General features: G+C 47.7%; 2 protein-coding genes across 4 annotated transcripts; both read left to right on the top strand.

Moving 5' to 3' along the window:
• Window positions 1–729: 729 nt before the first annotated feature.
• Window positions 730–16277, top strand: PBXIP1 (PBX homeobox interacting protein 1). Its single transcript, XM_032234141.1, has 11 exons — window positions 730–975; window positions 6335–6431; window positions 7096–7150; window positions 7412–7473; window positions 8773–8911; window positions 10140–10382; window positions 10891–10914; window positions 11179–11249; window positions 12315–12473; window positions 13412–14406; window positions 15379–16277. The coding sequence occupies exons 2-11, from the start codon at window positions 6369–6371 to the stop codon at window positions 15437–15439; spliced, it is 1872 nt and encodes a 623-aa protein (XP_032090032.1). The 5' UTR covers window positions 730–975; window positions 6335–6368; the 3' UTR covers window positions 15440–16277.
• Window positions 16278–17724: 1447 nt separating this feature from the next.
• Window positions 17725–27079, top strand: LOC116519867 (nascent polypeptide-associated complex subunit alpha, muscle-specific form-like). 3 transcript variants are annotated; one of them, XM_032233950.1, is made up of 4 exons: window positions 17725–21510; window positions 22859–23050; window positions 24684–25007; window positions 26454–27079. In XM_032233950.1, exons 1-3 carry the CDS (start codon window positions 17959–17961, stop codon window positions 24975–24977), a joined length of 4038 nt encoding a protein of 1345 aa, XP_032089841.1. In that variant the 5' UTR covers window positions 17725–17958; the 3' UTR covers window positions 24978–25007; window positions 26454–27079. The 3 variants fall into 3 exon arrangements, with proteins under 3 accessions (XP_032089841.1, XP_032089843.1, XP_032089844.1); XM_032233952.1 differs by lacking the exon at window positions 26454–27079 and having other exon boundaries at window positions 17725–18108; window positions 18148–21510; window positions 24684–26068; XM_032233953.1 differs by lacking the exons at window positions 22859–23050; window positions 24684–25007.
• Window positions 27080–27333: the final 254 nt, after the last annotated feature.

The following is a 27333-nucleotide window of genomic DNA, read 5'->3' as shown; positions in this document are numbered from 1 at the left end:
TTGTCTCTAAGCTGGCCTTGTAAACGTTTCCTAACCCAACTAGGTAACATCCTCAGGGCTACAAGAGGGGTTTGTGGAGAAGAGATGGAGAAGGAAAGGAGGAAGAAAAAGAAGGGAAGGAGGAAAAGAAAGGAGGAAGAAAAAGGAAGGGAAGGAGGAAAAGAAAGGAAGGAAATGGAACGAGAGGTCCTTGATTATCTCTAACCTGGTTTATTTCCTTCCAGACCTTTCCCGACCCAACTAGATAACAACATCAGTGCTTGAAGGAACAACCTCTGACCAAAGCTATCCTTCCCAGCATATGGAGCCTTTCCCCCCTTTATTTTTTTTTTTTAGTGTTATTTAGTTTATTTTGGAGAAGGAGACCCCTGGCATCTGTGCCCCCAGCTTCTTCCCGCTTGCAAACCCTACTTGGGGGGGGGGCTTAGCTTATGCAGCCCCCCTCCCAGCTTTTGTGAGAGGCGGAGACTCGAAACATGGAAGGCGGAGCTGCCTGATAGGGAATATTTTTTTAAAAAAATTCAGCTGTTGCTGTCTCTCTCCTGCTCTATCCAGCTTAGTCATTCTGGAGAGACCCGCACCTTAATTCTTATTTTTATTTCATTTCCTATTTAAATTGGAAGCTTCTGCCTCCTTTAGGGCAACGCTCCCGGATTGTCTTTATGCAGGGGGCGACCCCCTCTTTGCCCCCCCACCCCCCTCAAGCCCCCTTTCCCCCCCTCTTTCCCCCCCCTAATTCTCTCGACTTTCTCCCAACTTTAAGAAAACTTTCACCAGGCTTGCTCAGCCCCGCGCCTCTCATTGGCCGGCTGGCGCCGCGTCCCTCTCCCCATTGGCTGCCGAGCTTTCCCCCCGCCCTTTTTCCCACCACCCACCCACCCCGTGGACGTTTTGCCATGCAAAAGTTTCCAGCCGCGTCCGGATTTCCCTCGGCTCTGCGCAAACGGGGCAACCCCACCCCCCTTGGATTTTAAGGTAAGCCCTGTAATGTGGGGAGGGGGGGCAAAAGGGGAAGGGGGAGGAACACCCCCCACACCCCCACTTAGAGACTTCCCCCCTCCCTTCCCTGTTAAGATAAAAAGTCACTTTCCCAAGTTTGGAAATGAGGTTTTTGGTCCATCAGGGATGAAGCGGGAGGGGGGGGGGATGCAGGGTTGCCATGGCGACCGCCCGGGGTGATGCTGCGGGGTCTTGTGTGAATGTGCGAAGCTTCCCATCTTTCCCCCCCCTCAATTGCTTTTTTTAATTTCTCTAGCTATGTTACTATTTTTATTTTGTTTGTTTTTTTTCAGGCTGGAAAATTGTTATTTGTTTCAGTTGAGTTTCATTTAGTTTCCTTTTGTTTCAAGCTTTGCCCATCCTTGGCATCCTGGGGCATTTGCAACAGGGGAGACTCCCCGTTTTAGGGTGGGCCTTTGCAAAGGAGTTCCCCCCCCCCCGTCACCCACCCCACCCCACAAAGCGGCTTCCACTAAGAGGCTCCTTCTTCCAAGCCTGGGATATCACCGCTTGGTGACCTTTCCCTTCCCCCCCTTCTCTGCCTTTCTCTGGAAATCTTCACGTTCCTGCTGTAAACAAATGCAGAAGCTTTTTCTTTCTTTTAAACTCTCTTAAACAAGTTTTCACCCTGGCTTCCTGCCGCATGTTTGCATTTCCGTTCCCTTCAAAGGCAGTGAATTTGCACCTTTTTCCTCCCCCAGTGTGATAGTTTCAAGTGGACTTTGTAAGAGGCAAAAAAAAAAAGCCTGTTTATCAACTGGCAAGAAAGCTGGGAAAAGCTGACAGGTTTTTCTTCGAGGCGTCAGCTGCCACTCACCAAAGCTTTTATTTATTTATTTATTTATTTATTTATTTATTTATTTATTTAACGAATGTGTTAGTCGGGGGGGGGGGAAATGCTACCCTTTGGCGTTTTCCTTCTGAGGTGGCAGCCTGGGTCTTCCCTTGATTGCATCGCTGGCTGTGATGATAATCTGGAAAAAATAAAAGATAAAGTGGACAGTGAACAAACTTGGTTATGGTTAACAACAGGTACATTAAAGAAAGAAACAGAGTCACTAATCCTGGCTGCGCAGGAACAAGCTATCCGCACAAATGCCATTAAGGCCAAAATCGAAAAATCCTCTGATGATGCCAAATGCAGACTTTGCAAAGAAGCTGATGAAACTGTTGATCACATCCTCAGCTGCTGTAAAAAAATTGCGCAGACTGATTATAAATTGCGGCACAATCCAGTAGCACGAATGATCCATTGGAATTTGTGCAAAAATTATAATATTAAAACAGCAACAAACTGGTGGGAACATCAGCCTGAAAAAAGTCACCGGAAATCAGATGGTCAAGATCTTGTGGGATTTTCGCATACAAACGGACAAAATACTGGCGCATAATACACCAGACATCACACTGGTTGAGAAAAATAAGGTCACAATCATAGACATCGCAATACCAGGGGATAGCAGGGTCGCCGAGAAGGAACATGAAAAAATCGCAAAATACCAGGACTTAAAAATCGAAATTCAACGACTATGGCACAAACCAGCAGTGGTAATTCCAGTGGTAATTGGCACACTGGGTGCTATTCCAAAAGCACTGGAATTACATTTAAAAGAGTTAAAAATTGACAAAATCACCATCAGTCAAATGCAAAAAGCCGCACTGCTTGGATCTGCACGCATATTACGAAAATACGTTACGACGTCCTAGGCCCCTGGGTGGGGCCCGACTAGTAATCAATGCCAAATCCGGTGAAACAACTGGCCGCTGTGATACAATTGAATAATAATAATAATATTGCAATAATCATGATTGCTCAGCAGGCGGGCACAGCAGGGAGCTCTCCCTCCCCGCCCTTCCTTTGCTGCAAAGGAAAAAAAAAGTTGGTTTTTGAGACAGAAAGTTTTTCTTGAAATGCAACTTTTTCAAAAATTTTGGCGGGGGGAAAAATCATTCCCCCCACCCCCCCAATCTTTCCTTAACCGCTAGGGGTAGCTTGCAAGCAAATTGCGCCAAACCGCAGCTCTCGAAACAGCCTTGAGGGAAATTTTAAGACCCACATGGTATAACAGAGTTGGAATGGACCTCTGAGGTCTTCTAGTCCACCACCCCCCTTGTTCAAGCAGGAGATGTGATGCGATTTCCTGCAAATGGTTGTCTAACCTCTTCTTAAAAGCCCACAATTTTGGAGGCGAGCTGTTCCACGGATTCATTGTTCTAACTTTCAGTAAATTTCTCCTTGGTTCGAGGTTGCTTCACCCCCTTGATTAATCTTCTTCCATTGTCCTGCCAGTGGCAGAATGCACTTTCTGCACTAATGATCCTCCTTTTTTTGGTGGGGAACAAAAACTTAATGGGATCCTCTTCAATGAGTGACGGAATTTTCCCCCCACCACTTTCTGCTGGTGAGAAATAAGTTTCTGCTGGTGAGAAATAAGATGGCTTGGCCAAAGGTTTGATGAAGCTGTTCGTAGAGAGCTTCCTGAATGCAAAGTATGGACCTTCTCCTTTGTGTGGAGACGCATAAAGCAACCGCAGGAATTACTGAGGCCCTCGGCTCCAAGTTTATATTCCTTTTATTACATTTTCGATGCGAAGGTGGTCTTTGCAGAGAGCCAGAACTTCCGGTGTGCCTGTTTAAGGCTATTTGCACCTTAAAATATCCAGATTTCTTTTTTCCCCTCCTGGGATTCTTTCTCTCTTTCCCTCTCCCTCTTTCTCACTTTCTATTTGTATCACTCACTTTCTCACTTTTTTCTATTTCTCTCTCTTTCTATTTCTCTCTCGCTCTTTCTCACTCTTTCTGTTTCTCTTTCACTTCATATTTCTCTCTTTCTCACTTTCTATTTCTATTTCTCCCTCTCCCTCTTTCTATTTATTTCTCTCTCTTTCTCACTCTTTCTATTTCTCCCTCTTTTACTTTGTATTTCTCACTTTCTATTTCTCTCTCACTCTTTCTATTTCTTTCTCTTTCTCACTTTCTCTTTCTATCTCTCCCTCTTTCTATTTATTTCTCTCTTTCTCACTCTTTCTATTTCTTTCTCACTTTCTATTTCTCTCATACACTTTTTCACTTTCTATTCCTTTCTCACTCTTTCTATTTCTCTTTCTCACTCGGCTTTCTCACTTTCCTATTTCTCTCTATCTCCCTCTATTTCTCTCTCTCTCTCACACACACACACACACTTTTTCTATTCCTCTATTTCTCACTTTCTTTCTTTCTTTCTCTGTCTCTTCTCTGTCTCCCCCCCCCCCTGCTCTGTTTAGCCAAGCCATTTCCACCTGTTAAGTTGCCTTCAGCAAAGCTAAAAATATATCACTTTCCTGTTCCCCCCACCCCACCCCAGTCTGTCTCTTGCTTGGACAGCTGTTCTCGGGACAGTGGAAGAGTCTCGTGGTAAGAATTTCGTAAGCGGGCAAGCAGAGATTCCTGGAGAGAAACTTAATTTTTTAATACAGGAGTTCCCCTCTTTGCTGTCTCTTTCAGGGTTGGGATATTTGGGGGGGGCTTGCTTTTCCTCCCATTCAAAGATCCTGGGTTCAGATGGGTTTCTGAGTTGGGGGTCGCCTCTACCCCCCAACATGCAACCACACATCAACAACCACACACTGCTGCTGCTCCTTATAACTTCAGCCAGGGTGAAGTCCCCAAGGGTTGGCTAACCGCCTGTCTCTGCTGACCAGCATAATTTGGATTCTTGGCATTTTCTCTTGAATTAGAATAGCTCAGCCTGGATGGCATTCGAAAACACCCTGGTCTCTTCTTAGCCTTTAGAGAGAGAAAATAAAACGATGCTACAGACAGGGTCTCACTTCTGGCTCTCTTTTTTCTTGCATTTATTTATTTATTGGTTTATTTCTGGAAATCACCCAGCCTGGCGCATCATCGGCTTCGAGGGGGCAGTGTCCAATTTCCCAAGCTTGCATGGCGAGGCGCGGAATTAAAACAAAACCTTTTTTTGGAATATATTTGAATGTTTCATCTCGTTGCTTTGACTCGCTCCGGAAGCCGACTAGAGTCGGGACGAGCGGCATTATCCATTGAATAAATAAATAAATAAAATTAATCTTAGCTGCTTGTCTGTTAGGTCTGCTTGAATCCTGCTGCTGGAGGTGCTTATTATTATTATTTTTATTTTAAATGGATATAAGCTGACCGTCTTCACTAATCAGCAGGTTTTTAGAGTGAAGTGGGTGGCAAATAAATTCAATCAGTCAAAAGATAAAATAAAATAATTAATTACTACATTCCAAAAGGGCCATTTTGTTACCTATCTTTGTCCTTCAACATCTTTCTTTAAGAAGATGTTGGATGACCACCTGTCTGAAGTGGTGTAGGGTTTCCTGCCTAAGGAGGGGGTTGGACTAGAAGACTTCCAAGGTCCCTTCCAACTCTGTTATTCTATTCAACTTTTCTTCTTTCTCTTCTTTCTCTTCTCCTTCTTCCTTCCTTTTCTTCTTCTTCTTCTTCTTCTTCTCCTCCTCCTCCTCCTTCCTCCTCCTTCTTCTTCTTCTAATTCTCCTCCTCCTCCTCCTCCTCCTCCTCCTCCTCCTCCTCCTCCTCCTCCTCCTCCTCCTCCTCCTCCTCATGGCAATAAATTTAATAAGCCCCAGGACCTGACTGTTTACATTTCCTCCTCCTTCCTCCTCCTCCTCCTCTCTTTTTTTTCCCTTGCGTGCTGTTGCATTTATTATAATTATTATTATTTTAAAGACATTAAAACACATCTTGTTGTCAGTTCCCCCCCCCCCAGAGCTTTTTAGCTAAAGAGCAACAGTGGTAGAAACTTGCTGAGGGCCACCTGTGACCAGCCAGAGAAAGGAAAACAATCGCCTATTATTCAATTCCCAATAAACTCTGTTCCCAGTTCGAGCCACCTGTGTTTGTTAAGTTGAAGCTAATTTCCCAGTCAAATTTTATTTTTTTCGCCCCTCCTCTACAATTTCGATCAGGCGCCAGAAGTTTGGAAGGATTTCTGGTTTGGCCCTTAAAGCTAAATTAGGAAGGTTGGCAACAGATCGGGGTGATTTTCTGCTCGATTTTTGAGGCGTCCCTCTTTCAATTAAAAGGCAAAGATTCCGCTCGCGCATATGTGCTAGAAATCCAGGCGCCTGGCAAGGGATTCATCTTTACGACGGTCACAGTGTCACGCAACCCTCTTTTTGTGACCTTCCGATGAACCAAGTCAACGGGGGAGGAGGGGGGGCAAAGCCAGATTTGCTTAACGACCGTGTCCCTAACTTAATCGCTGGAGGGGGGATTCGTGTCCCACCACCGCGGAGAGAAAGGTTGTAAAAATCGTTACCACTCGTCTTTTTCCCTTCCTAACCTCTCCAGGTGGATATTTGAGCATTTCAGGGCATGAAAAGGGATGGCTGACCGTTCAAATTCTCAGGAGCTGGAGAACAACAGCTGGGTGATCACAGGAGCAGAGGTGAGCAGGGTCTTTTCAGGGGGAAAAGAGTTTCAGAGCATGTCAAGAAATCTCCCACAGTGGTTTCCCCAACCCTTGCATTCACTGGCCTGTCAATAACCCACTTTTCCCTTCTTCTCCTTCTCCTTCTCCTTCTCCTTCTCCTTCTTCTCCTTCTCCTTCTTCTTCTTCTTCTTCTTCTTCTTCTTCTTCTTCTTCTACTACTACTACTACTTCTACTTCTTCCCTCTTTTCTTCCCCTTTTTCTTCTTCCTCCTTCCTCCTCCTCCCTCCTCCTCCTCCCTCCTCCTCCTCTTCCTTCTTCTTCCTCCTCTTCCTTTTTCTTCTTCCTCCTCCTCCTTCTTCTTCCTCCTCCTCCTTCCTCCTCTTCCTTCTTCTTCCTCCTCCTCCTTCCTCCTCCTCCTCCTCCTCCTTCCTCCTCCTCCTTCCTTCTTCTTCCTCCTCCTTCCTTCTTCTTCCTCCTCCTCCTTCCTTCTTCCTCCTCCTCCTTCCTTCTTCTTCCTCCTCCTTCTTCTTCCTTCCCCTCCCCCTTCCTCCTCTTTTTTCTTCTTTCTCCTCCTCCTCCTCCTTCCTCCTCCCCCTTCTTCCTCCTTCTTCCTCCTCCTCCTCTTCCTCCTCCTCCTCCTTCTCCTCCTTCTTCCTCCTCCTCCTCCTCCTTCTCTAGACTGCTGCTGTGGAAGATCTTGGCTTCGAAGCATCCGAAGAAACCCAGTTAGAAGGCGAGTTAGCCATGATTTAGCACCGAGGGGTGGGTGGGGATACATGGGAAAATGAGATTCCCCCTTCCCCCGCATTGCCTGTTGTCCACAGGCTTCCCTCTTAAGCTCTGCCCTTTCCCGCCACCCGTGTCTGCAAAACATCGGCAGCAAAAATTCCACGTAGGGGTTAAAATGAAGAAAGGGGAGTATGAAAAGATTCTGGAGTTAAAATCAATCCATTGTGTGTCTGTTTTTTGTTTTTTTTCCCCCCGTCCCCAACAGCATCTCCGCCCGAGAGCGAGCTCTTCGTGGACAGTCCAGATCTGGAAGAAGGCAAAGCAAAGGTTGAATGTGGAAATTGTGGGTCGGGGCGTGTATGTGTGTGTGTGTGTGTGTGTTTTATGTGTGGCAAGCCACAACTCTGTAGCGTTGGAAGGCTCCAGAGCAGTGGTGGGTTTCAAAAATTGTTGGAACCTACTCTGTGGGTGTGGCCTCCTTTGTGGGAGTGGCTTGCCGCCCATGTGACCGGATACGAAATTATGAATTAGTACTTAGGTCGGTCCAAGTAGCTATTCAGAAACTCTGGCATTGCAAGTCTTAAAGCTGTCAAGTTACAAGATCCTTGCCAGTGGTGGGTTTCAAAAAATTTGGGAATCTCTTCTGTAGGTGTGGCCTGCTTTCCGGGTCCACTGGTGGAACCTCTTCTAACCGGTTCGGTAGATTTGACGAACCGGTTCTACCGAACTGGTGCGAACTGGTAGGAACCCACCTCTGCTCCAGAGAGGCACTGCTTATCCATCCTTTAAATTAATGCAATAATCCAAATCTCACTTTGGAAAGGTTAGCCCTCACTCCTGGGAAGGGAATCGGCTGCTGGGATTTCATTAATTGGGACATAAAGAAAAACATGAAAACATCTTTTATGTATGTATGTATGTATGTATGTATGTATGTATGTATGTATGTATGTATGTCTATAATAAAATAGATAGCCACCCTTCTCAGATGTTTAACATTACTTTTACTTGATTCAATGTACTTTCTCTCTCTCTCTCTCTCTCCTCCTTTATTCTTTCCTTCCCCCATTCCCCTCCCTCCCCTCCAATTCCCTTCTTTTTCTTTTCCTCCTTGTTCCTTTGCTTTTTTCCTTCCTTCCTCCATTCCCTTCCCTTCATCTTCTTCCCTTCCTTCCTTCCAATTCCCATCCCTTCTTTTCCTTCCTTCCTTCTTTTCAGTCCTCTCTCTTCCTTCTTTCTTTCCTTCCTTCTCTCCCGTCCTCTCTCCCATTCTTCCTTCCTTCTGTCAACTCGCAAAGCATCCCTGGTTTAATTGATTTAAATCAATTGATTTAATTAGGGCATCCGTTGGAATCCTGACACCTTCCTTCCTTCCTTCTCTCCTGTCTTCCTTCCTTTCTTCCCCTCCAATTTCCTTCCCCTTTCTTTTTTCCTCCCACCTTATTCCTTTGCTTCTGTCCTTCCTTCCTCCCTTTGTCTTCTTCCCTTCCTTCCTTCCTTCCTTCCTTCCTTCCTTCCTTCCTTCCTTCTTTCCTTCTCCCCTTCTCTTCCCTCCTTCCTAGACAAAAAGATAAAAGAAAAACCACTTCTCAGTCGGGACAAACTTCCAAACTTTTTCCCATCCAGAGTCAGGAGCCAGAAGATCACCTGATTTCCAGAGATCCTTCCAGCCAGGAATCTACTCTCTTATTGTTGAATGAAGAGAAGACGGACAGCCCACATCCAGAGGACGAAGGATTCCCCCTCTCACAATCACCCCCCACAGGTGACTTCACATTTCCAAAGCGGGGTCCATTTTCCGGCTGAGAAATGGCCTAAATAATTCTAACAAACACAGGCAGTCCTCGACTTACAATGGTTCACTTAGTGACATCCCAAAGTTACGACGGCACTGAAAAAAAAGGACATAGCCGTTTTTCACCCTAATTACCATCACAGCCTCTCCCGCGGTCACACGGTCGAAATTCAGGCGCCTGGCAACGGATTCATGTTTATGACGGTCACAGTGTCACGCAACCCCCCTTTTTGCGACCTTCTAGCGACCTTCCAAGTCAACGGGGGGGGGGGGGGGAGCCGGATTCACTTAATGACCGTGTTGGTAACTTAACCACTGTGGGGGGATTCATGTCACACCACTGCGGAGGGAAAGTTCGTAAAAGGAGGTGAAATTCGATTTCGCGACGGTCTCGTTTAGGAAACAGAATTTTTGGTTCCCATTTGGGGTTGTAAGTCGAGGATTTTCCTGCATTAAAATAAAATAAAATGAAATGAAATAATAATGAAATGAAATGAAAAAATAAGAAAATAAAATAAAATAAAAATTATAAAAATAAAATAAAAATAAAAAATAATTAAAAAATAAGAAAATAAAAAATGAAATGAAATAAAATAAAATAAGAAAATAAAATAAAATAATAATAAAAAATAAAAAATAAAGAAATGAAATGAAATAAAGTAATAAAACAAAACAAAATAAAATAATAAAACAAAATAAAATAAGAAAATAATAAAATAAAAAATAATAAAAATATAATAAATATAAAAATAAAATAATGAAATAAAATTAAATAAAAAATAAAATTAAATAAAAAATAAAATTAAATAAAAAATAAAATTAAATAAAAATAAAATTAAATAAAAAATAAAATTAAATAAAAAATTAAATAAATAAAAAATAAAAAAAATAAAAAATAAAATAAATAAAAAATAAAATAAATAAAAAATAAAATAAACCAAAAATAAAATAAACAAATTAAAAATTAACAAAATAAAATAAAATATATAAATAAATATATACACTTATTTTTAAAAAGAAAACCCCAAAAAATGTAATTTCACAATGGATCAACTTTGGCGTCATTTTGAATAATTCTCTTCCCTCAATTGACGGTGTTCTTTGATTGGCTGGGGAGGCAGGTGTGGTGGTCACAGGTAACACCCTCTGGCCGTCCAGCCAGCTGTGTGAGTCTGGGCCTCTCTTCCATGACGTTCAGGTCTCCCCAGAGATGAACAGAAGGCTTCTTCCAGCCTCAAGGAAGAGGTGGCGTCCCCCGAAGCCGACGTCGAGGGTCTGCGCCAACGGAAAGGCCGCGTGGACGACGTCCAGCAGGTGGGGCCGGAGCTGACCCGCGACCAAGCTAAGGAAGCTCCTGAGGACGAGGACGATGGGCTTTCCAGGGTGAAGTGGCTGCTGGCCGTTATAGCCATTGTTGGTTTTGGAGTCTTGGCCATGTTGGGTAAGCAGGAATCATGGTGGGTTGGTGGGGGTATATTTTCTAAATGATCTGTCATCTGTCTGTGTATCCATCTCTCTCTCTCTCTCTCTCTCTGATATCTATCTATCTATCTCTATCAAAATATATATCGAAATAGCTGTCGAAATATCTATCTTTGTCTCTCAATCTATCTCTTCATCTACCAGAATCTTATTTATCTGTCCATCCATCCACACATCTATCTTCTATCTTTATATCACCTCTCTTCTCCCCCATTCTCTTTCCATTATCTTTCTGTTTTCTTTCTTTCTTTCGTTTTCTTTCTTTCTTTCTTTCTTTCTTTCTTTCTTTCTCTGTCTGTCTGTCTGTCTGTCTGTCTATCTATCTATCTATCTATCTATCTATCTATCTATCTCTTATCATCTATCATATCTTCTATGTCTGTCTGTCGGTCTATCCATCCATCCATGCATCCATCCATGCAATCTCCTAAACCATTCTTTGCCTCTCTCTCTCTCTCTCTCTCCAGGGGTCTTCCTTGACACCGAGGAAGGTGAGTTTGGGGCCACGTTTTCATGCTTTCCCGTACAGGTGAGACCTTGGCTTTTGAAACGCAGTTGGGAAGAGAACTTCCATTGCTCCAGAAGGAGAATTAAGTCAGCCATACATAATCATCAAAGGCGAATCAGCGACACTTAAGGGAATAATGGAACGACTGCTGCAGAAATGCCAAAATACCCAGGGGTGGGCATGGACTACCCCTATTTAAAAAAAAAACTTTATTTTTTTACTTTTTAACTCCCACCTCCACCTTCAGGGGGCCTGGACCTGCTGAATCTGGGACTCAGCTCAGAGGGAGGAGAGCCGACTCCCGCCAACGGCGGGCAGGTAAGGAAAATGACGGTGTTACGGGGTGGATCTCTGATCCAGAGCCTGGAAGGACGGATTGAAACAGGACTTGGGATGGTCCATCTGCAGGAAGGAAAACAGAATAGCTCCGTGGAAGCTGAGGAAGCTATAGACAAGGTCACCCATGAAAGTTTTTCTGTCGCGAAACAGAGAAATACGGGTATAATACAAAATAAGCAGCTGTCTTTTTTTTTAAAGGATTTTATTTCTCATGCATTCATTCACAAATATGCATTCTGATAGCTATTGTTATATGTCATCCTTTTAACATTTATAATTCCATTCTTCCCCTAAAGATTTAACGGTATAATCGACATTCCTTTCCTGCCATCTCCTTCCCTCCCTTCTTCTCTACTTTGTTCTTTCACGCTCTCCTTTCTCTTTTCTTCTTCCCCTTCCTCTCCCCTATGTCTGTCCTACTCTGACTACCCCCTCCCTTTCTTCCTCTCCTTTACCCTTTCTTCTTTCCCTCACCTCTCTTCCTCTCTCCCTTCCTTCCTTCCATCCATTGTTGTATTTACATATTTTCCGGGCAAACAATAGATACGAACTCAAGGCAAAATTGCTCCAGACTCGGCTGCAGAAAATATGACTTCGGCAACAGAGGGGTCAACGCCTGGAATGCTCTACCTGGCTCTGTTGCAGAAAATGGGCTGTTTTTCGCAAAAACGAGGGCGTTTTCCCCTTCCCCCCAGCCCTGCTGAAGCCTGCAGAGTGCTTCTGGAGGCTGGGAGAAGGCAAAAACGCCTCCGTTTTTGCAAAAAACGAGACCTCTGTGGGACTGGCATGAGCAAACTATTTAAAAAGGGGGGGGGGGAATTACATTTTTTCCAATGAAGATGATAGAACTGGTACATTCACGTGTCCGGCAAATTTCCTAGCTATTCGTCTGAACTGGTAGAAATCCACCTCTGGCTTATATGTTATATTCATACTTGTTTTCTCATACATGCTTGAAATACCGAAAGAAATAATAAAATAAAAATACAATAATCATAGCCGAGAGGTCATCTCTGCCCAATTTTTCTTCCCTCCCTCCCTCAGGACTGGTCACCCTCCCTGGAATCTGCGAAGGACCCTCAATTCCGTGCAGGCAAGGAAGATTTTTCCACTGATCCGAAGAGCTTGGATGCCATGGGAGCCTTGCTGGATAAGCTAGCCAAGGAAAATCAGGATATTCGACTCATGCAGGCAGAACTCCAGGTAATGGGGAGGGGGTCTTCGCCCAATCGGTGGGCATCAAGAGACCCCTTTGGGTCTCTGGAGAGAATCTGGGTTTGGATAACGGCTGCAGGGGTTTGCTCCAAAGTGTGGCGAAAAGGCCTGCGAAATCAGGGGTGACTCACTTAATGACCCCATTGGGAAGTTCTGGTACTAGATTGTGGTCATAAGTTGAGGACTATCTTCTATCCCTTTCTATAGTTTTGGTTCTGGTATATTTTGCCTCTTCGTAGTTAAAACCCGGGGCATTTTTTAAACCAAACCTGATAAAAATAAAGACGTTTTTGATTAGAACTACAAGGTCTTGTTGAACCGCGAAGATAAGACCCTTTTTGATTGGAAAAATAAGATCTTTGCGATTGTAGAAATTAAGAATGTTTGCATTGGAAAAATAAGATTTTTTGGGGGGAACGGATTGCAAAAATAAAAACATTTTGACTGCATAACTTAAGACCTTTTTGCGGGTAAAAGTAAGATCTTGACGCTTGGAAAAACGAAACCTTTTTTGACTGCAATAATATAACTTTTTTGACCAGAAAAAATGGAAAACCCTTTGCCTGCAAAAATACAATCTTTGTAATTAAGAACTTTTGGATTGCAAAAATAAAAATGTTTGGACTGCAAAAATAAAACCTTTTTGACTGCAAAAGTTGTCTGATTGCAAAAGTAACCGTTTTTAACTGCAAAAATAAGACATTTTGCCTGCAAAAATAAGTTTTTTTTTAAAATGCAGAAAATAAACCTTTTTTTGACTGCAAAAATGAAACCTTTTCAACTGCAAAAACAAAACACTTTTGACTGCAAAAATAAGTTGTTTTTTTACTGCAAAAATAAAACCTTGTGGATTACAAAAACGAGACCTTTTGGATTCTAACATCTTGAGCAAAATCTCTCTCACTTTTTTTCTACTTGTTTCACAGGCCCAGAAGGAAGAACTAGAAATTCTGCTGCAGAAATCTCAAGACAAGACATTAGCTGTCGATTCCCTGCAGCAGAATTTGGCTACGGAAAACCAACGTTTGGCCGAAGCCTTGAAGAGGGAGACGGCTGCCCTCTCGGCTGCCCGGGGCGAACTCCAGCTTCTTCGGGAAAAGGTCCGTAAGCTGGACACGCCGGCCGATGCCAAATCCCGCCAGCATGCCGGAGAAGAACCGGTCTCTCGTTGCCCTGATTTTCAGGAGAAGGAACTCCACCGTCTGCGTTCCTTGCTGGGTTCGGTCCGTCAGGATTTGGGAAAGCTGATACAAAAAAACCCCCTGGAGGAATTGAAAAACCTGGAGCAGAGGCTGGGCAAGGAGGTAGACCTCAGTGAGGTTGAGAAAGAACCCCGGACGCCGTGGAAAGAGAGTGCCAAAGCGAAGCAGGGCAGAGCCAAACCGTGGCAGAAGAAACACCAAGGGGAGGAGAAGTTTCGGCAGCAGGACGGGGGGGAGGACCCCAAAGCAGCCAATGGGAAAGGGCCGCATGCCCCCAAGAAGCACCAAGCAAAGACCCCCAAAGGAGGAGACTACCAGCGGGGGTCCCGCAAAGCCAGGAAACCGATGGAGCCCCAGGAATTGTGGGAGATGCTCGCCAAGCATCCGTTCCCTGCCCCGCAAGGTTGTTCTGGGGTCGCCGAATGCGCCCGCCGAGATGGTTTGGCCCCCGTCCAGAAAGGCCCCTTCCTCAAACTGGTGCAAAATTATCTCTCCGGACTGGGCTGGGGGAGATACGCCAGCGAGTTGGTCCCGGTGCTGGGAGGGTTTTTCGGCGGCGACGGGCTCTTCGCCCACGATCGGATCGGCTTCGCCGACTTTTTGGATAAAACCGAAGACGCCCTGGAAGAACTGGCGCGGCACTTGGGAGTGAGCGAAGACGGGGTGGACGATTTCGAGGACACCATGCTGAAGCAGCTGGGGGCAGCCCCCGGACGCAGGTGAGGAAGAGGAGGGGGACAGGAAGCATCGCAGGTGGGAAAAGGCTGGGAGAGACACTGTCGTATTTTAGGGGATGGCTAATGGATTTCCCGCGAAGAAAGAAGCTTGCTTGGAAGACTTTTAAGCTTCTAGTCCTCATGGCGGCCGAGCAAACCCGAATGTGTAAAGGTGGAGTCGCTCAAGGGGAGATTAATTTAGAGGCAGTGCGTTCATTTCCCCCTTACGAGACCCCTTTCCCCCCTCAATAGGTACCTATAATATCATCCTCAACTTTCGACAATTTATTTAGTACACTGGGAAAAGTGACTTACGACCGTTATTCACACTTAATGACCATTGCAGTAATCCCCATCTGGTCAACGTGATCAGAATTCGGACGCATGGCAGCTAACTCCTATTTACGACGGTCGCAGGGCCCCCAGGGTTGCGTGAGCTCCTTTGGCGACTGTCTGCCGGAAGCCGAGTGCCCGTGGGAGTTGGACTCACTTAACAACCGTGTCACTGGCTTAAAACCGTTGCCGTGGCTCCCTTAACAACAGAAACGATGGGCTCAGTTGTCGTAAGTCGAGGACTGCCCACACTGTAGTGTGTGAGGCGAACCCCGTGAAAAATCCCATGAAAAAAAGAAGCTTGCTTTGAAGGCTTTTAAGTTTCTAGTCCTCGTGGCTCTGAGCGAGCTCGACTACCTAAATTCTCACTCAAGGGAGAGGGGGATCGATTCTACTTCCTGCAAAAGTGGAGCGCATTTATTTCCCCGTTGGGAGAACTCCCCCTATTACCCCATGTCATAAAAGCAGTATAATTCTCACAAACGCACCTAGATTAAATATTAAATTTGCACACTTTAATGTTGGAAGAATTTGCGTTGCGGGGGGGGGTTGCAAACTCGCTCCTCGCGATCTCCTAAAATCTCACCTGATCCCCGTCTTACCATATCCCTGTGGAGTGATAATCCGGTCCCTTTCTTGCAGATCCACTCGGGGAGACGGCACCAAAGAGCGGGGCCATCCTAAGAATCGGGCATACGGTTAGCCCGTCTTTCGACCGGCGTGGCGAAGGTCGCGTGGACATTGGTGGAAATCTCAAGGGAAGAGGCTTCTTCAAGTTTTTTTTTGGGGGGGGCATTCTTAACCCCCCCCCTCTTCGAACTTTATATCCCCATCTTATACGTCCAGGAGTGACGTCCAGTGAGTTATGAGCCGATGTATCTGAGCTCTCCTTTCTTCGGTCTGTATTTTGGGTTTGAAATGCCGCTGGGCCTCGACGTACGACCCCCATTTCTGTCGTACAGCGAGACGTTGGCGGAGTGAGCTTTGCCACGCACCGCCCCCCCTCCATTTTGCCTTCCTTCCTCACCACTGTCATTTTAAAAAATCGCTGCAGTTATTAAGTTCCTAACATGGGCGTTAAGCGAATTCGGCTTCCCCCACCACCCCTGCTGATGTTGCTTGTCAGAACGGTCACAAAAAGGGGGTCACACAGCATCTGTCGTAAGTTGGCCAGCGCCTGAAATTTTGATCGCGTCACCTCCTAGATGCCAGGAAGGCTGTAAGTGTGAAAAACTGTGTGTGAAAAACTCAAGCGTCCATTGTCACAGTGTCGTAAGTCGAGGACTGCCAAAAAGAAAAATATTCCCCTCTGCCTTTCCAAACGAACATTTCTCTGGCCTCCTCCCTTTTTCCTTTCTTCCCCCCCCATCCCAAAAAACCCCCCACCCACAAATTTATCTTCAAATTAATTTAATTTTTGAGTTTCCCTTTCTTGCTTCCAACGTTAAGCTGATCAGGGCAGGTGGGAGGCTAATCAGCACCCCACCAAAATCGGAGGTGTGGGGTGGGTGACCTGCGGAGAAATGATTCAGCTTGCTTTACACAACACCACAATTGTCTTGTTTGTGGGTTAGCCGCACGATAAACTTCCTGCATGTTTTGTTATAATGGGTTCAAAGACACACAGACCCCCAATCCTTCCATCCCCAACCCCGGGGACTCTGATGGCAGGGAGTTGCCTCCTTTTTCTCCGCATCACTTCCACGCACACTAATTTTACCCGTCTTGTTATATCGCATTGTGTGTCCAACAGCCAATTAAAAGGACGGATTTAGAACCCCAAAAAGTCTCTTGAACGTCTCTGGAAAACGAAAGGATAGTGGGGTTGGATGAGATTACGGGGAGAGCTTCTTTGAGTTTATCGACCTCGAAGGAAGGAGAAGAAGAAAAGGGTTTAAGGAGGGGGGAAAAGGAAAAAGAAAGGAAACTTAAGGATGGAAGGTAAGGAGAAAGAAAAAAGGAAGGGAAAAAAGGATAAAAGAAAGAAAAGGAAGGAAGGGGAAGAAAAGGGAGGGGGAAAAGAAAAGGGGAAAAAAATAAGGATTGAAAGAGAAAGAAAAGGAAGGGGAAAATAGTAATAAGAAAAGAAAAGGAAGGAGAAGAAAAGGGAGGAAGGAGGAAAACAAAGGAAAAAGAAAGGAAACTAAGGATGGAAGGAAAGGAGAAAGAAAAAAGGAAGGGAAAAATAGGAGAAAGGAAGGAAAGAAGGGGAGGAAGAAGAAAGGAAGAGAAAAAAGGAAATAAAAGAATGGAAGAAGAAAAGGGAGAAAGGAGCAAAAGAAAAAACGAAGGAAAAAGAAAGGGAAGGAAAAAGAATGAAGCAGAAAAAGAAAGAAAAGAAAAACTTATTGATGTGTATTATTATTATTATTATTATTGATGTACGTGGGCGTGGCTAAAAGAAGCCCCGCCTACTCCGGTAAATCAGGATAATGTTCTTCCAACGCTGCTGGGGCGCTTCGATTCCTGGGTCCCTTCTTCCTTCCTTTCCCCCCTCCCTTCCCAAATAGTCGCGCCCTCTGCGCGCGCGCGCGGAACAAGATCCGTTTCCAATTGGTGCGAGGGAGGCGGGAGCGCGCGGATGAGAAGTTGGGGTCCGGGCGAGACCATCCGGGCGGGGGTGACCGCAGGGAAAGTTGCTCCCTCCGCCGTGTCCGAAGCTGCTGCTGCTGCTGCTTTCTCAGCGGGAAGCGAAAATCGGGCAAAGATTTCGTGGCCGAAGAAATGCAACCCCCCGTCAAATAAAAATAAATGAAAATGAATTTTAAAAAAAGAAAGGGGTTCGTGTGGAAAAAAAAATGGAGGAATTGCATGTCGGGAGGAAAGAGGCGGGGCTTCTGAGTGATGGACGGGATGGGTGGCTGCCTACCAAGGCCCCCTCCCCACTCCGCGTGCCTCTCCAAGGCTGGCACTGATTGGGCAATGCAGAGTAGATGACCTCTGACCTTTCATTCCCGCCTCTTCCTTAGACAGGCAGCCAATCGAAACTCCTTCCCTCGGTTTCCCCCCCCTTCAGACTCGCTGAGGAGAACCAGAGGTACCCTCGGCTTCTCCAGGACAGGCGAGCTCCCCGGCCTTTCTCCGGCTGCCTAGCCCACCGAGCCCCTGTCCCTTTGGAAGCGCTCCCCTTGAGCCTGCGGTGGGCGCGGGAGTCTCTGCCCGGAGCTCCGGTGCAAACTCTCCAGTCGGCCCTCCAACCAGCCGCCTCGGCCTCTCCCGGCCATGGAGCCTCCCAAGGAGCCGGTGAGTGGCGGAGGGCTGGATGTGGCCGCCCCCAAGCCTGGCGTGGGCAAGGGATCCCCCTCCAAGCCCAAGCCGGTCCCGGCCAGAGCCTCGCCCAACACCCGGGCCAAGGCGCCGCTCGCTAAGAAGGCGCCGCCCGCTAAGAATGCCCCGAAGGCCGCGAAGAAGGCCGCCCAAATTCCCCCCAAGGCTGTAGACCCAGTAGACGCCGCAGGGGGAAAGGAGCAGGAGCGCCCCCTTGTGGACGGAGCTGCCGCTTGCAGCACTTCCCAGCCGTTGCAACCTGTAACGGAGGCAGGTGAGACGCCTATCCCGTCTTGTCCACCAGATGGCGCCAGAGAGGAAATTTCTCAGCCGCAGCTCCCAGTGATGGAGCCCGCTCAGCCTTCGTCCCTTCCTCCTGCTTCGACCCCTTCGGGGGAGCCGGCTGCTAAGGCCTTACAAGTAGCCGCCACTGTCTCTCCCAAGGAGCACCTCCCGGCTATGGAGCCTCCCAAGACGCCGGTGAGTGGGGAAAAGGTGGATCTGTCCGCCCCCAAGCCTGGCGTGGGCACGGGATCCCCCTCCACACCCAAGCCAGCGCCAGCCAAAGTCTCGCCCAAGACCCGGGCCAAGGCACTACCCGCTAAGAAGGAGCTTCCCGCTAAGAAGGTGCTGCCCGCTAAGAAGGTGCTGCCCGCTAAGAAGGCTGCGGAGAAGGCTGCCCAAATTCCTCCAAAGGTTTTAGACACAATAGATGACGCAGCGGAAAAGGAGCAGGATCGCCCCCTTGTGGACGGAGTTGTCGCTTGCAGCGCTTCCCAGCCGTTGCAACCTGTAAGGGAGGCAGGTGAGACGCCCAGCCCGTCTCGTCCACCAGATGGCGCCAGAGAGGAAGTTTCTCAGCTGCAGCTCCCGGTGATGGAGCCCGCTCAGCCTTCGTCCCTTCCTCCTGCTTCGACTCCGCTTCCGCCGGAAAGTCCTTCGGGGGAGCCGGCTGCTAAGACCTTACAAGTAGCTGCCACAGTCTCTCCCAAAGAGCACGTCCCGGCTATGGAGCCTCCCAAGAAGCCGGTGAGTGGGGAAAAGGTGGATCTGTCCGCCCCCAAGCCTGGCGTGGGCAAGGGATTCCCCTCCACGGCCAAGCCGGTCCCGGCCAGAGCCTCGCCCATGATCCGGGCCAAGGCGCCGCTCACTAAGAAGGTGCTGCCCACTAAGAAGGCACTGCCCGCTAAGAAGGCCGCCCAAATTCCCCCAAAGGCTTTAGACCCAGTATGCACCACAGGGGGAAAGGAGCAGGAGCGCCCCCTTGTGGACGGAGCTGCTGCTTGCAGCGCTTCCCAGCCCGCTCAGCTTTCATCCCTTCCTCCTGCTTCGACTCCGCTCCCACCGGAAAGTCCTTCGGAAGAGCCGGCTGCTAAGAGGGCAAAGACTGCCACCCCAGAGGTTGCTGTCCCTCCTGCAGCGGCCGGACTCTGTCCAAAGAAGGCCCAGGAGCCTGGCATGCAAAACATACAGCCGCCGGCCTCTGTAGCCTCCGACAGCGCCTTACACCAGGGGCAGGCTACTGCAGCCGATGATCCAACGCTCCCTTCTACTGCCTCTTCCATGGACATCCTGAAATCGGTGGTTGAGGGACCTAAAGACTTGCCACTGTCTGGGGACAAAGGAGGGACTCCAGACACACCTACCTTCAGCGGTCTCTTCTGTCCTGGCTTGTTTAAGACGCTTCTCCAGAAAGCCAAGGCCACCGCTCGGATAGTAGTGGATCCAGCCCCCTCAGATCCAGCCTTATCTGACCCCAATAATTTGTTGTTCTCAGAGCCCGCCACAGAGAAGGAGGAGATCCCCTGCCCAAAATTGTTTTTGGCTGTCGTCCAGCGACAATGGGAAAAACCAAGCGCGTCTCCAAACCCAGGCGCAAATGACAGACGGTTCTATAATATGACCCCCAACCTCATGTCTGCATTAAGAGTTCCAATAATCGACGGACCAGTGGTGTCCTTAGTTGGTAACATTCTGGGTGGTAATCCAGAAGATAACTTGAAACCAGAAGACAGGAGAATGGAACTGACGCTCCGCAAAGCCCATCAGATGGGTGCCTGGGCGGTTAAGTCAGCATTGGCTGCATCCTTCTTCAATAGAACTTCCTTGCTCTGGCTCAAAGAGATGCAAGCCAGAATCCCAGCCACCGACCTCCAGACTCACGAGGACCTCAACAACCTGATAGCGGCGGCAGAATTCTCTGCCGATGCCACCCTGCACTCGGCCAAGTTCGCTTCCAAGACCATCGGCAACTCCGTGGCAGCCCGACGACTGTTGTGGCTCCGTTACTGGCAGACACAACCCAAGTACAAGTGGAAGTTGGCTGCTTCCCCCTTCAAAGGAGACAAGCTATTCGGAGAGGCCTTAGAGCCTTTACTCAAGGAGACCAAAGACAAAAAGAAAGTCCTACCCGCTACGTTCAAAACCTCTGACCACAAATCCTTGTCCAACGTTCAGAAGCCTGCCTTCAGAGGAGGGAACAACGCACGCAGCTTCTCACAACAAAAGAGGTCATACTTCCAGCGACCTAATCGCCAATCCGATAGGGCCGATAGATATAAAGACAGGAGCGGACAGCAGTTCCAATCCAAACAGCGATTTCGAGACAACAGAAGTCGGCCCTTCGATGGCTTTTCTAGAGATCTGCATAGCCAACCCTCCAAAAGACAAACAGTGGCTGGGGATTGTAGTCCCAAAAGATTCAAAGAGGTGAGGAGCGATTCTCGAGATAAAAAGACTCAACAAGCATCTGGTATACAAGAGATTAAAAATCCAGTCCATACTGGACAGCGTCCGAGTGGCCGACTTCCTGAGGTCAATAGATCTCACGGAAACATACCTACACGTCCCTATATTGCCGACTCACCAACAATTTCTATGGATACGCCGCGCAATTCAGCATTTCCAGTACAGGGCCCTCACAAAGATACTAGCTACGCTCTCGGCTCACCTCAGGACTATCCCTATTCTCGTCCAACGCTCTCTGGCCAACCTGTTGATCGAATCGTCCCACCGCCGGCCCACAGAGAACCTCCACGTCACGATCCAGGTCCTTCGGGGTCCTTCAGGGAATCAGGGATTCAGAATCAACCACGACAAGAACCACTTGTCTCCTACCAAAAGGATGCTCCACCTAGCAGCATCTATAGACGCGACATCGTGCCTAGTCTTCCTGTCCCAGGACCGCCAGCACAGCATCAGCGCTCTGGCGAACCGCATACGATCGGACCGAACGGTGCCTCTCGACCTCGTCTCACAATTGTTAGGCAAGATGGTGTCCTGCGTCTCCATCTTTCCCGGCCCACGTCTGCGTACCAGGACCCAGAGGGCACAAGGCCAGTGGTTCTAAGAGGACTTGCGAATCAGCTTCAACTGGCAAGTGCTCAAAGCATGCCACGTAGTACTCCGACGGATCCAGACCATCGTCTCCGGCCAACATACACTGATCCTAGCAGACAACAGAGCCACCAAGGCCCATATGAACCACCAAGGGAGCACTCACTCCAGGTACCTCATGCGAGAAGCCGGGCACTTGGGGCACTGGGCAGAAGGGCATATTTTATCTGTGCAGATAGAAGCAGAATATAACTCGGGAACATCCAAGTTAAAGGCACTGATTTTGCGTCTTGGAGGTCTCCTGGGACGAAAAACGGGCCACATGGGGGGAGGGCTGTACCTTCATGCCTTATTTGGGGGCACTCAGGCCTCCCTGCAGCCTCCTGGGACCAAAAACAGGCCGCGGGGGGGTGGGCGGGACTCCCACCCCATTCCCTGTTTTGGGTCTAACAGGCCTCGTTGCAGTGTCCTGGGAACAAAAAGGGGCCGTGGAGGGATGTGTACATACACACCTCGGCTCCGTTTCTGCCCAGAAGGCCTCCTGCGACAAAAAGCAGGCCACGAGGGAGGGTGGGGGAGCTGCATGCCCCCATACTTCGTTTTGGCCATAGCAGGCCTCCATATAGCTTACTGGTACCAGAAATGGGCCTTGCGGGGGGCGGGGGGGGGTTGCACTTTCCTGCCCCGTTTTGGGCCTGTCATCTCTACCTGCAGCCTCCAGGGGCCAAAAAAAGGCTGCAGGGAGGTAGCCTGAAGCCCCATCCCCCAAGCCCGTTTTGGGCCAGCAGGCTTTTGAAGTATATTTTGAGTAAAAGTACTTGAAACTGCTGCAGTCTCCTGGGGCCAAAAACAGGTCGATGGGTTTCTCCGTGAAAAAGGGAGACTTTTAAGTTTCTAGTCCTCATGACAACTGAGCAAGGTCAAATAGCTAAATTCTCACTGGGGATGGTGGTGGTGCTTCTGTCTACAAAAGCAGGGCGAATTTATTTCCCCACTAGCCGATAACCCGGTATTTCCCCAGGTATTTATTTATAGGTGGGAAATGTATAGTACAGTAGAAGCCATTTAAAGGCACAGCAGGCTCCAGCTTAACAGAACACACACCCCTAGGTGTATCTTTTTCTCACAGTATTTGTCTCCAGAGTGTAAGTCATCTGTGCACCACGTTTGCTCAAGGCATTCCAGAGTTATGCTGCAACACACACAGAGCTATGTTTATATACAGTATAAAAAGGTTTCTAAACTTGCTCCTCAGGATATCCTAAAAGCCATTGTGCTGCAGTACAGTAGAAACTGTTTAAAGGCACAACAGGCTGCATCTTAACAGAACAGAACACCCTGAGGGGTGTTAGGGGTGTCTTACCCCCACAATATTTGTTTCAGTATATAGATTAGGAGAACTCCCCCTCTTCCCCAATGTCAAAAAAAACAGTATAATTCTCACAAACGCGCCTAAAATCTCACGGGGTCACAGATTCCCAGTCAACAACAACAAGAGCCATTTGTCTCCTACCGACAGGATATTGACTACCGGACACAGGATCCCATTGGAAGTCCTCCAGTGGTGAAGGTCACCCAGTACAACCATGGGAAGCACATTGAAGAAACCGAACCGTCTCGCCATCGCTCCGGCAGCCGGTTTTCTCGGCTGGAGAGCCCAGATGGCAGAAGGACAGTGGACAGAAGAGGAGCGATTCAAGAACGTCAACCGGTAAGAGCTCAAAGCAGGCCACGGAGTCTGCGAACAGATTCATACCACCATCTCTGGCCACCACGTACTAATCCTAGCAGACAACGTAGCCACCTAGGCCCAGATGAACCGCCAAGGGAGCATCCACTCCAGGTACCTCATGCAAGAAGCCGGGCAATTAATGCACTGGGAAGAAGGGTATCTTCTATCCGTGCAAGCAGAATATAACCTGGGAACCTCCGATGTACAGGAGCTCCATTTTGGGCCTAGCAGACCACACTCCTGCGACCAAAACGTGGGTGGAGCTTCACGGGGCGAAGGGGGATGGGAGCTGCACCCCCATGCTCCTTTTTAGGCCTAGCTGGCATCCCTGCATTCTCCGGTGACAAAGGTTCTCCTGGGAGGGGGTCTGCACCCCAGCCGCTGCCCTTTTGGGCCAACAGGCCTCCCTGCAACCTCATTGGACCAAAAACAGGTTGTGGGAGGGCCTCCCCTCCCCCCCCTCACTCCATTTTGGGCGTAGCTGGTCTCCCTGCAGCCTGCTGGGTCCCAAATCAGGCCATTGGGGGGCGTTGTACCCTCCCATCCCAATTTGTGCATAGCAGGACTCTCTGCAGCCTTCTGGGACCAAACACCATGGGGGGCTGTGGGGGGGGGGTTACTTCACCCCGAATGCCCCATTTTTGGGCCTAGCACAGGCCTTGCTGCTTTTACAGGTGTTCTATCTGCCTTGTGTGCAGCTTTATTCCTCTTTAGCCTCCTGAGAGGCGCTTCCTGTTCCTGTAGTTAAATTCTCGATGGCTTGTTTGTTTTAAATGCATTTTGAGTAAAACTACTTGAAACACCTGCAGCCTCCGGGGACCAGAAAGAGGCCGATGGATTTCCCCGTGTTAAAAGGGAGAGTTAAAGTTTCTAGTCCTCATGGTGGCTGAGCAAGCTCCAATACCTAAATTCTCACTCAAGGGGACGGACGGACGGACATGATTCTGCTTTCTATAAAAGCGGGGCGCATTTATTTCCCCACTAGGCAATAACCCGGGGTCGCCCGGGTATCTATTTATAAGGGAAAAATGTCTGGACCAAATGTAATTTCTAATGTTGGATTTTCCCCCTTACCAGAGGTAGCCCCCTACTGGAGTACTTGAATCAGTTACCATGGCAACTCCACTGTTGTACAATGGAAGTCATTTTACAGCAGTACAGTAGAAGCCATTTAAAGGCACAACAGGCTGTATCTTAACAGAACAACAGCCCGAGGGATGTTAGGGGTGTCTTACCACACAGTATTTGTTTCCAGTGAGTAAGTCATCTGTGCACCAAGTTTGGTTAAAATTGCTCAAGGAGTTCCAGGGTTATGCTGAAACAAACACTGATGCATACACACACACAGCCACTTTTATATACAGTATATAGATTAGCAGAACTCCCCCTCTTCCCCAATGTCATAAAAACAGTTTGATTCTCACAAACACGCCTAGATTAAATATTAAATTTGCACAATTGAATGCTGGAAGGATTTGGATTGTCTGAGAACAGGTGTGTCTGGGTCCGGACACCGAATTTAGCTTTCTAAATCCTCACGATCTCGTAAAATCTCACGGCATCGCGGATTCTCATTCAACAACAACAAGAGCCATTTGTCTCCTACCAACAGGATGCCGACTACCGGAGAATGAATCCCATCCAAAGTCCTCCAGTGGCGGATGTTACCGACCGCAACCAGGGGACGTACATTCGAGAAACCGAACCGTCTCGCTATCGCTCCGGAGGCCGGTTTTCTCGGCTGGAGAGCCCAGATAGAGACCGAGATGGCAGAAGGTCAGCGGACAGAAGAGGAACGACGAGAGAACATCAATCGGCAAGAGATCGAAGCAGGTCACGGAGCCCTCGAAGGGATAGAGATCGTCGGTCACCATATACCGATTTTAGCAGAAAACGTAGGCACTAGATGAACCACCAAAAGGAGGACCCACTCCAGGTAACTCTTACAAGAAGCCGTGCAGCCTGCAGCTTCCTGCAACTAAAAACAGGCCACGGGTGGGGGGCCACTTCACACTCCCCCCCCCCATGCCCTGTTTTGGGCCTAGCACTGCTCCCTGCTGTTATAACTTTCCATAGTTTTGGTTCTGGAATATGACAATCTTTTGTCTCTACGTAGTGTCCGGGGCGGTTTTTAAACCAAACCTGCTAAAAATAAAGATGTTTTTGATTAGAAATATAAGGTCTTTTCGACCACAAAGATAAGACCTTTTGGATTGCAAAAGTACGATCTTTGTGAGTGCGAAAATTAAGAACTTTTAGATTACAAGGTTTTCAAAAGTAACCATTATTTACTGCAAAAATCTTTTTCCCTGCAAAAATAAGATCTTCATACTTGCAAAGAAGAATTTTTTTCACTGTAAAAATAAGAATTTTTTTGATTGTAAAAATAAGAATATTTTTGACTGTAAAAATAAAACCTTTTGGATTGTAACGTCTTGAGCAACATCTCTTTTTTTACTGCTCACTTCTCAGGGGCAGAAAGAAGAATTAGAAATTTTGCTGCAAAAATCACAAGGACGTTGGCTGTCGATTCCTGCAGCAGAATTGCCCCTTTTGCGACCTTCTGGCAGAAGCCAAGTCCATGGGGAAGCCAGGCTCACTTAACGACTGTGTCATTGGCTCTAAACTATTGCAGTGACTCCCTTAACAATAGAAATGACAGGTTCAATTGTGGTCGTAAGTTCGGTACAAACTCCATTGTAGTGTGCGAGGCGAAGCCCGTTAACATAACAATGGGTTTACCCTTGAAAAAGGCAGACTAAGTTTCTAGTCCTCTGGCAGCTGAGCAAACTCGAATACCGAAATTGTCACTCAAGAGGCGGGGGGGGACACGATTCTGCTTTCTGCAAAAGCGGGGCGCATGTCTAGACCGAATGTAATTTCTAACGTTGGATTTTCCCCCTTACCAGAGAGAGCCACATTGTGGAGTATGCCATTTTTCGGCAATACAGTAGAAGCCATTTCAAGGCACAACAGGCTGTATCTTTCAAGGTAGAACAGAACACACACCCTGAGGGGGATTAGGGATGTCTTACCCCCTGCAGTATTTGTTTCCAGAGAGTAAGTCATTTGTGTACCAAGTTGGGTTGAAATTGCTCAAGGCGCTCCAGAGTTATGCTGGAAAACACACACAAACAACCATTTTTATAGGCAGCGTATAGGAGAACTCCCCCTCTTTCCCAATGTCACAAAACAGTAAAATTCTCGCAAGCGTGCCTAGTTTAAATATTACATTTGCACAATTTAATTCTGGAAGAATTTGGATCGTCTGAAGACAGGTGTGTCAGGGTCCAGAAAAGCTGCCTTGTAGGTGGAGGTTTCTAAAATCTTATGTGATCCCCGGCCATCCCTGTGGAGTGATAACACGGTGCCTTTCTTGCAGATCCACTCGGGGAGACGGCGCCAAAGAGGGGAGCCATCCTAAGAACCAGGCATATGGTTAGCCCGTCTTTCGACGGGCATGGAGAGGGTCGCATCGATATTGGTGGAAATCTCAAAGCAAGAGTCTTCTTCATTTCCTTCCAAGTTTTTTGTGGAGGGGGGGGGCATTCCTTTCTCCCCTCCCCCTGGTTCGAATTTTATATCTCCCATCTAATACGTCCGGGAGTGACGTCCAGTGAGTTAGTTGATGTATCCAAGAGCTCCGTTGCTCGATCCGTGTTTTAGTTTTGAAATGCCGCTACTCCTCGACTTACAACCACAATTTCTGTACTACAGCAAGATGTTGGGGTGTGTGGTTGCCCCCCCTTCCTCGCCACCGTCTAAGCAAATCGCTGCAGTTATTAAGTTCGTGACACGGACATGAAGCTTATCATCACAGTTGTTTTAATGGGTTTAAAGACACAGACACCCCAATCCTTCCCATCCCAACCCCGGGGGCTTAGATGCCAGGGAGCTGCCCATTTTTTCTCCGCTTGACTTCCACGCTCACTAATCTCTCCCGAATCTCGTCTGTGATATCAAACTCTGTCCAACAGCCAATAAAAGGACGGATTTAGAACCAAAAAATGTCTCTTGAGCCGCTCTGGAAAACGAAAGGGTAGTGGGATCGCTCTGCAGGGGCGGGATGAGATTCTGGGGAGAGCATCTTTGCGTTTTATCGGCCTCTGCCACAGAGCCTGGCCTGCTTTGCAGGGCTGTTGTGTGGCAAAGTATCCCAGCTCCATTTCGCTTCTTTGGAATTCTGCTCTGAAAAGAAGACCATGTAAATGATATAATAAAGGATCTTGTGGGTGGAGGAAGTAGCCATTTCTGTCTCTGGG

Source organism: Thamnophis elegans, chromosome 17 (genome assembly GCF_009769535.1).
Source record: "Thamnophis elegans isolate rThaEle1 chromosome 17, rThaEle1.pri, whole genome shotgun sequence".
NCBI classification, from domain to species: Eukaryota; Metazoa; Chordata; class Lepidosauria; order Squamata; family Colubridae; genus Thamnophis; species Thamnophis elegans.
This window is presented reverse-complemented; position numbering and strand designations above follow the sequence as displayed.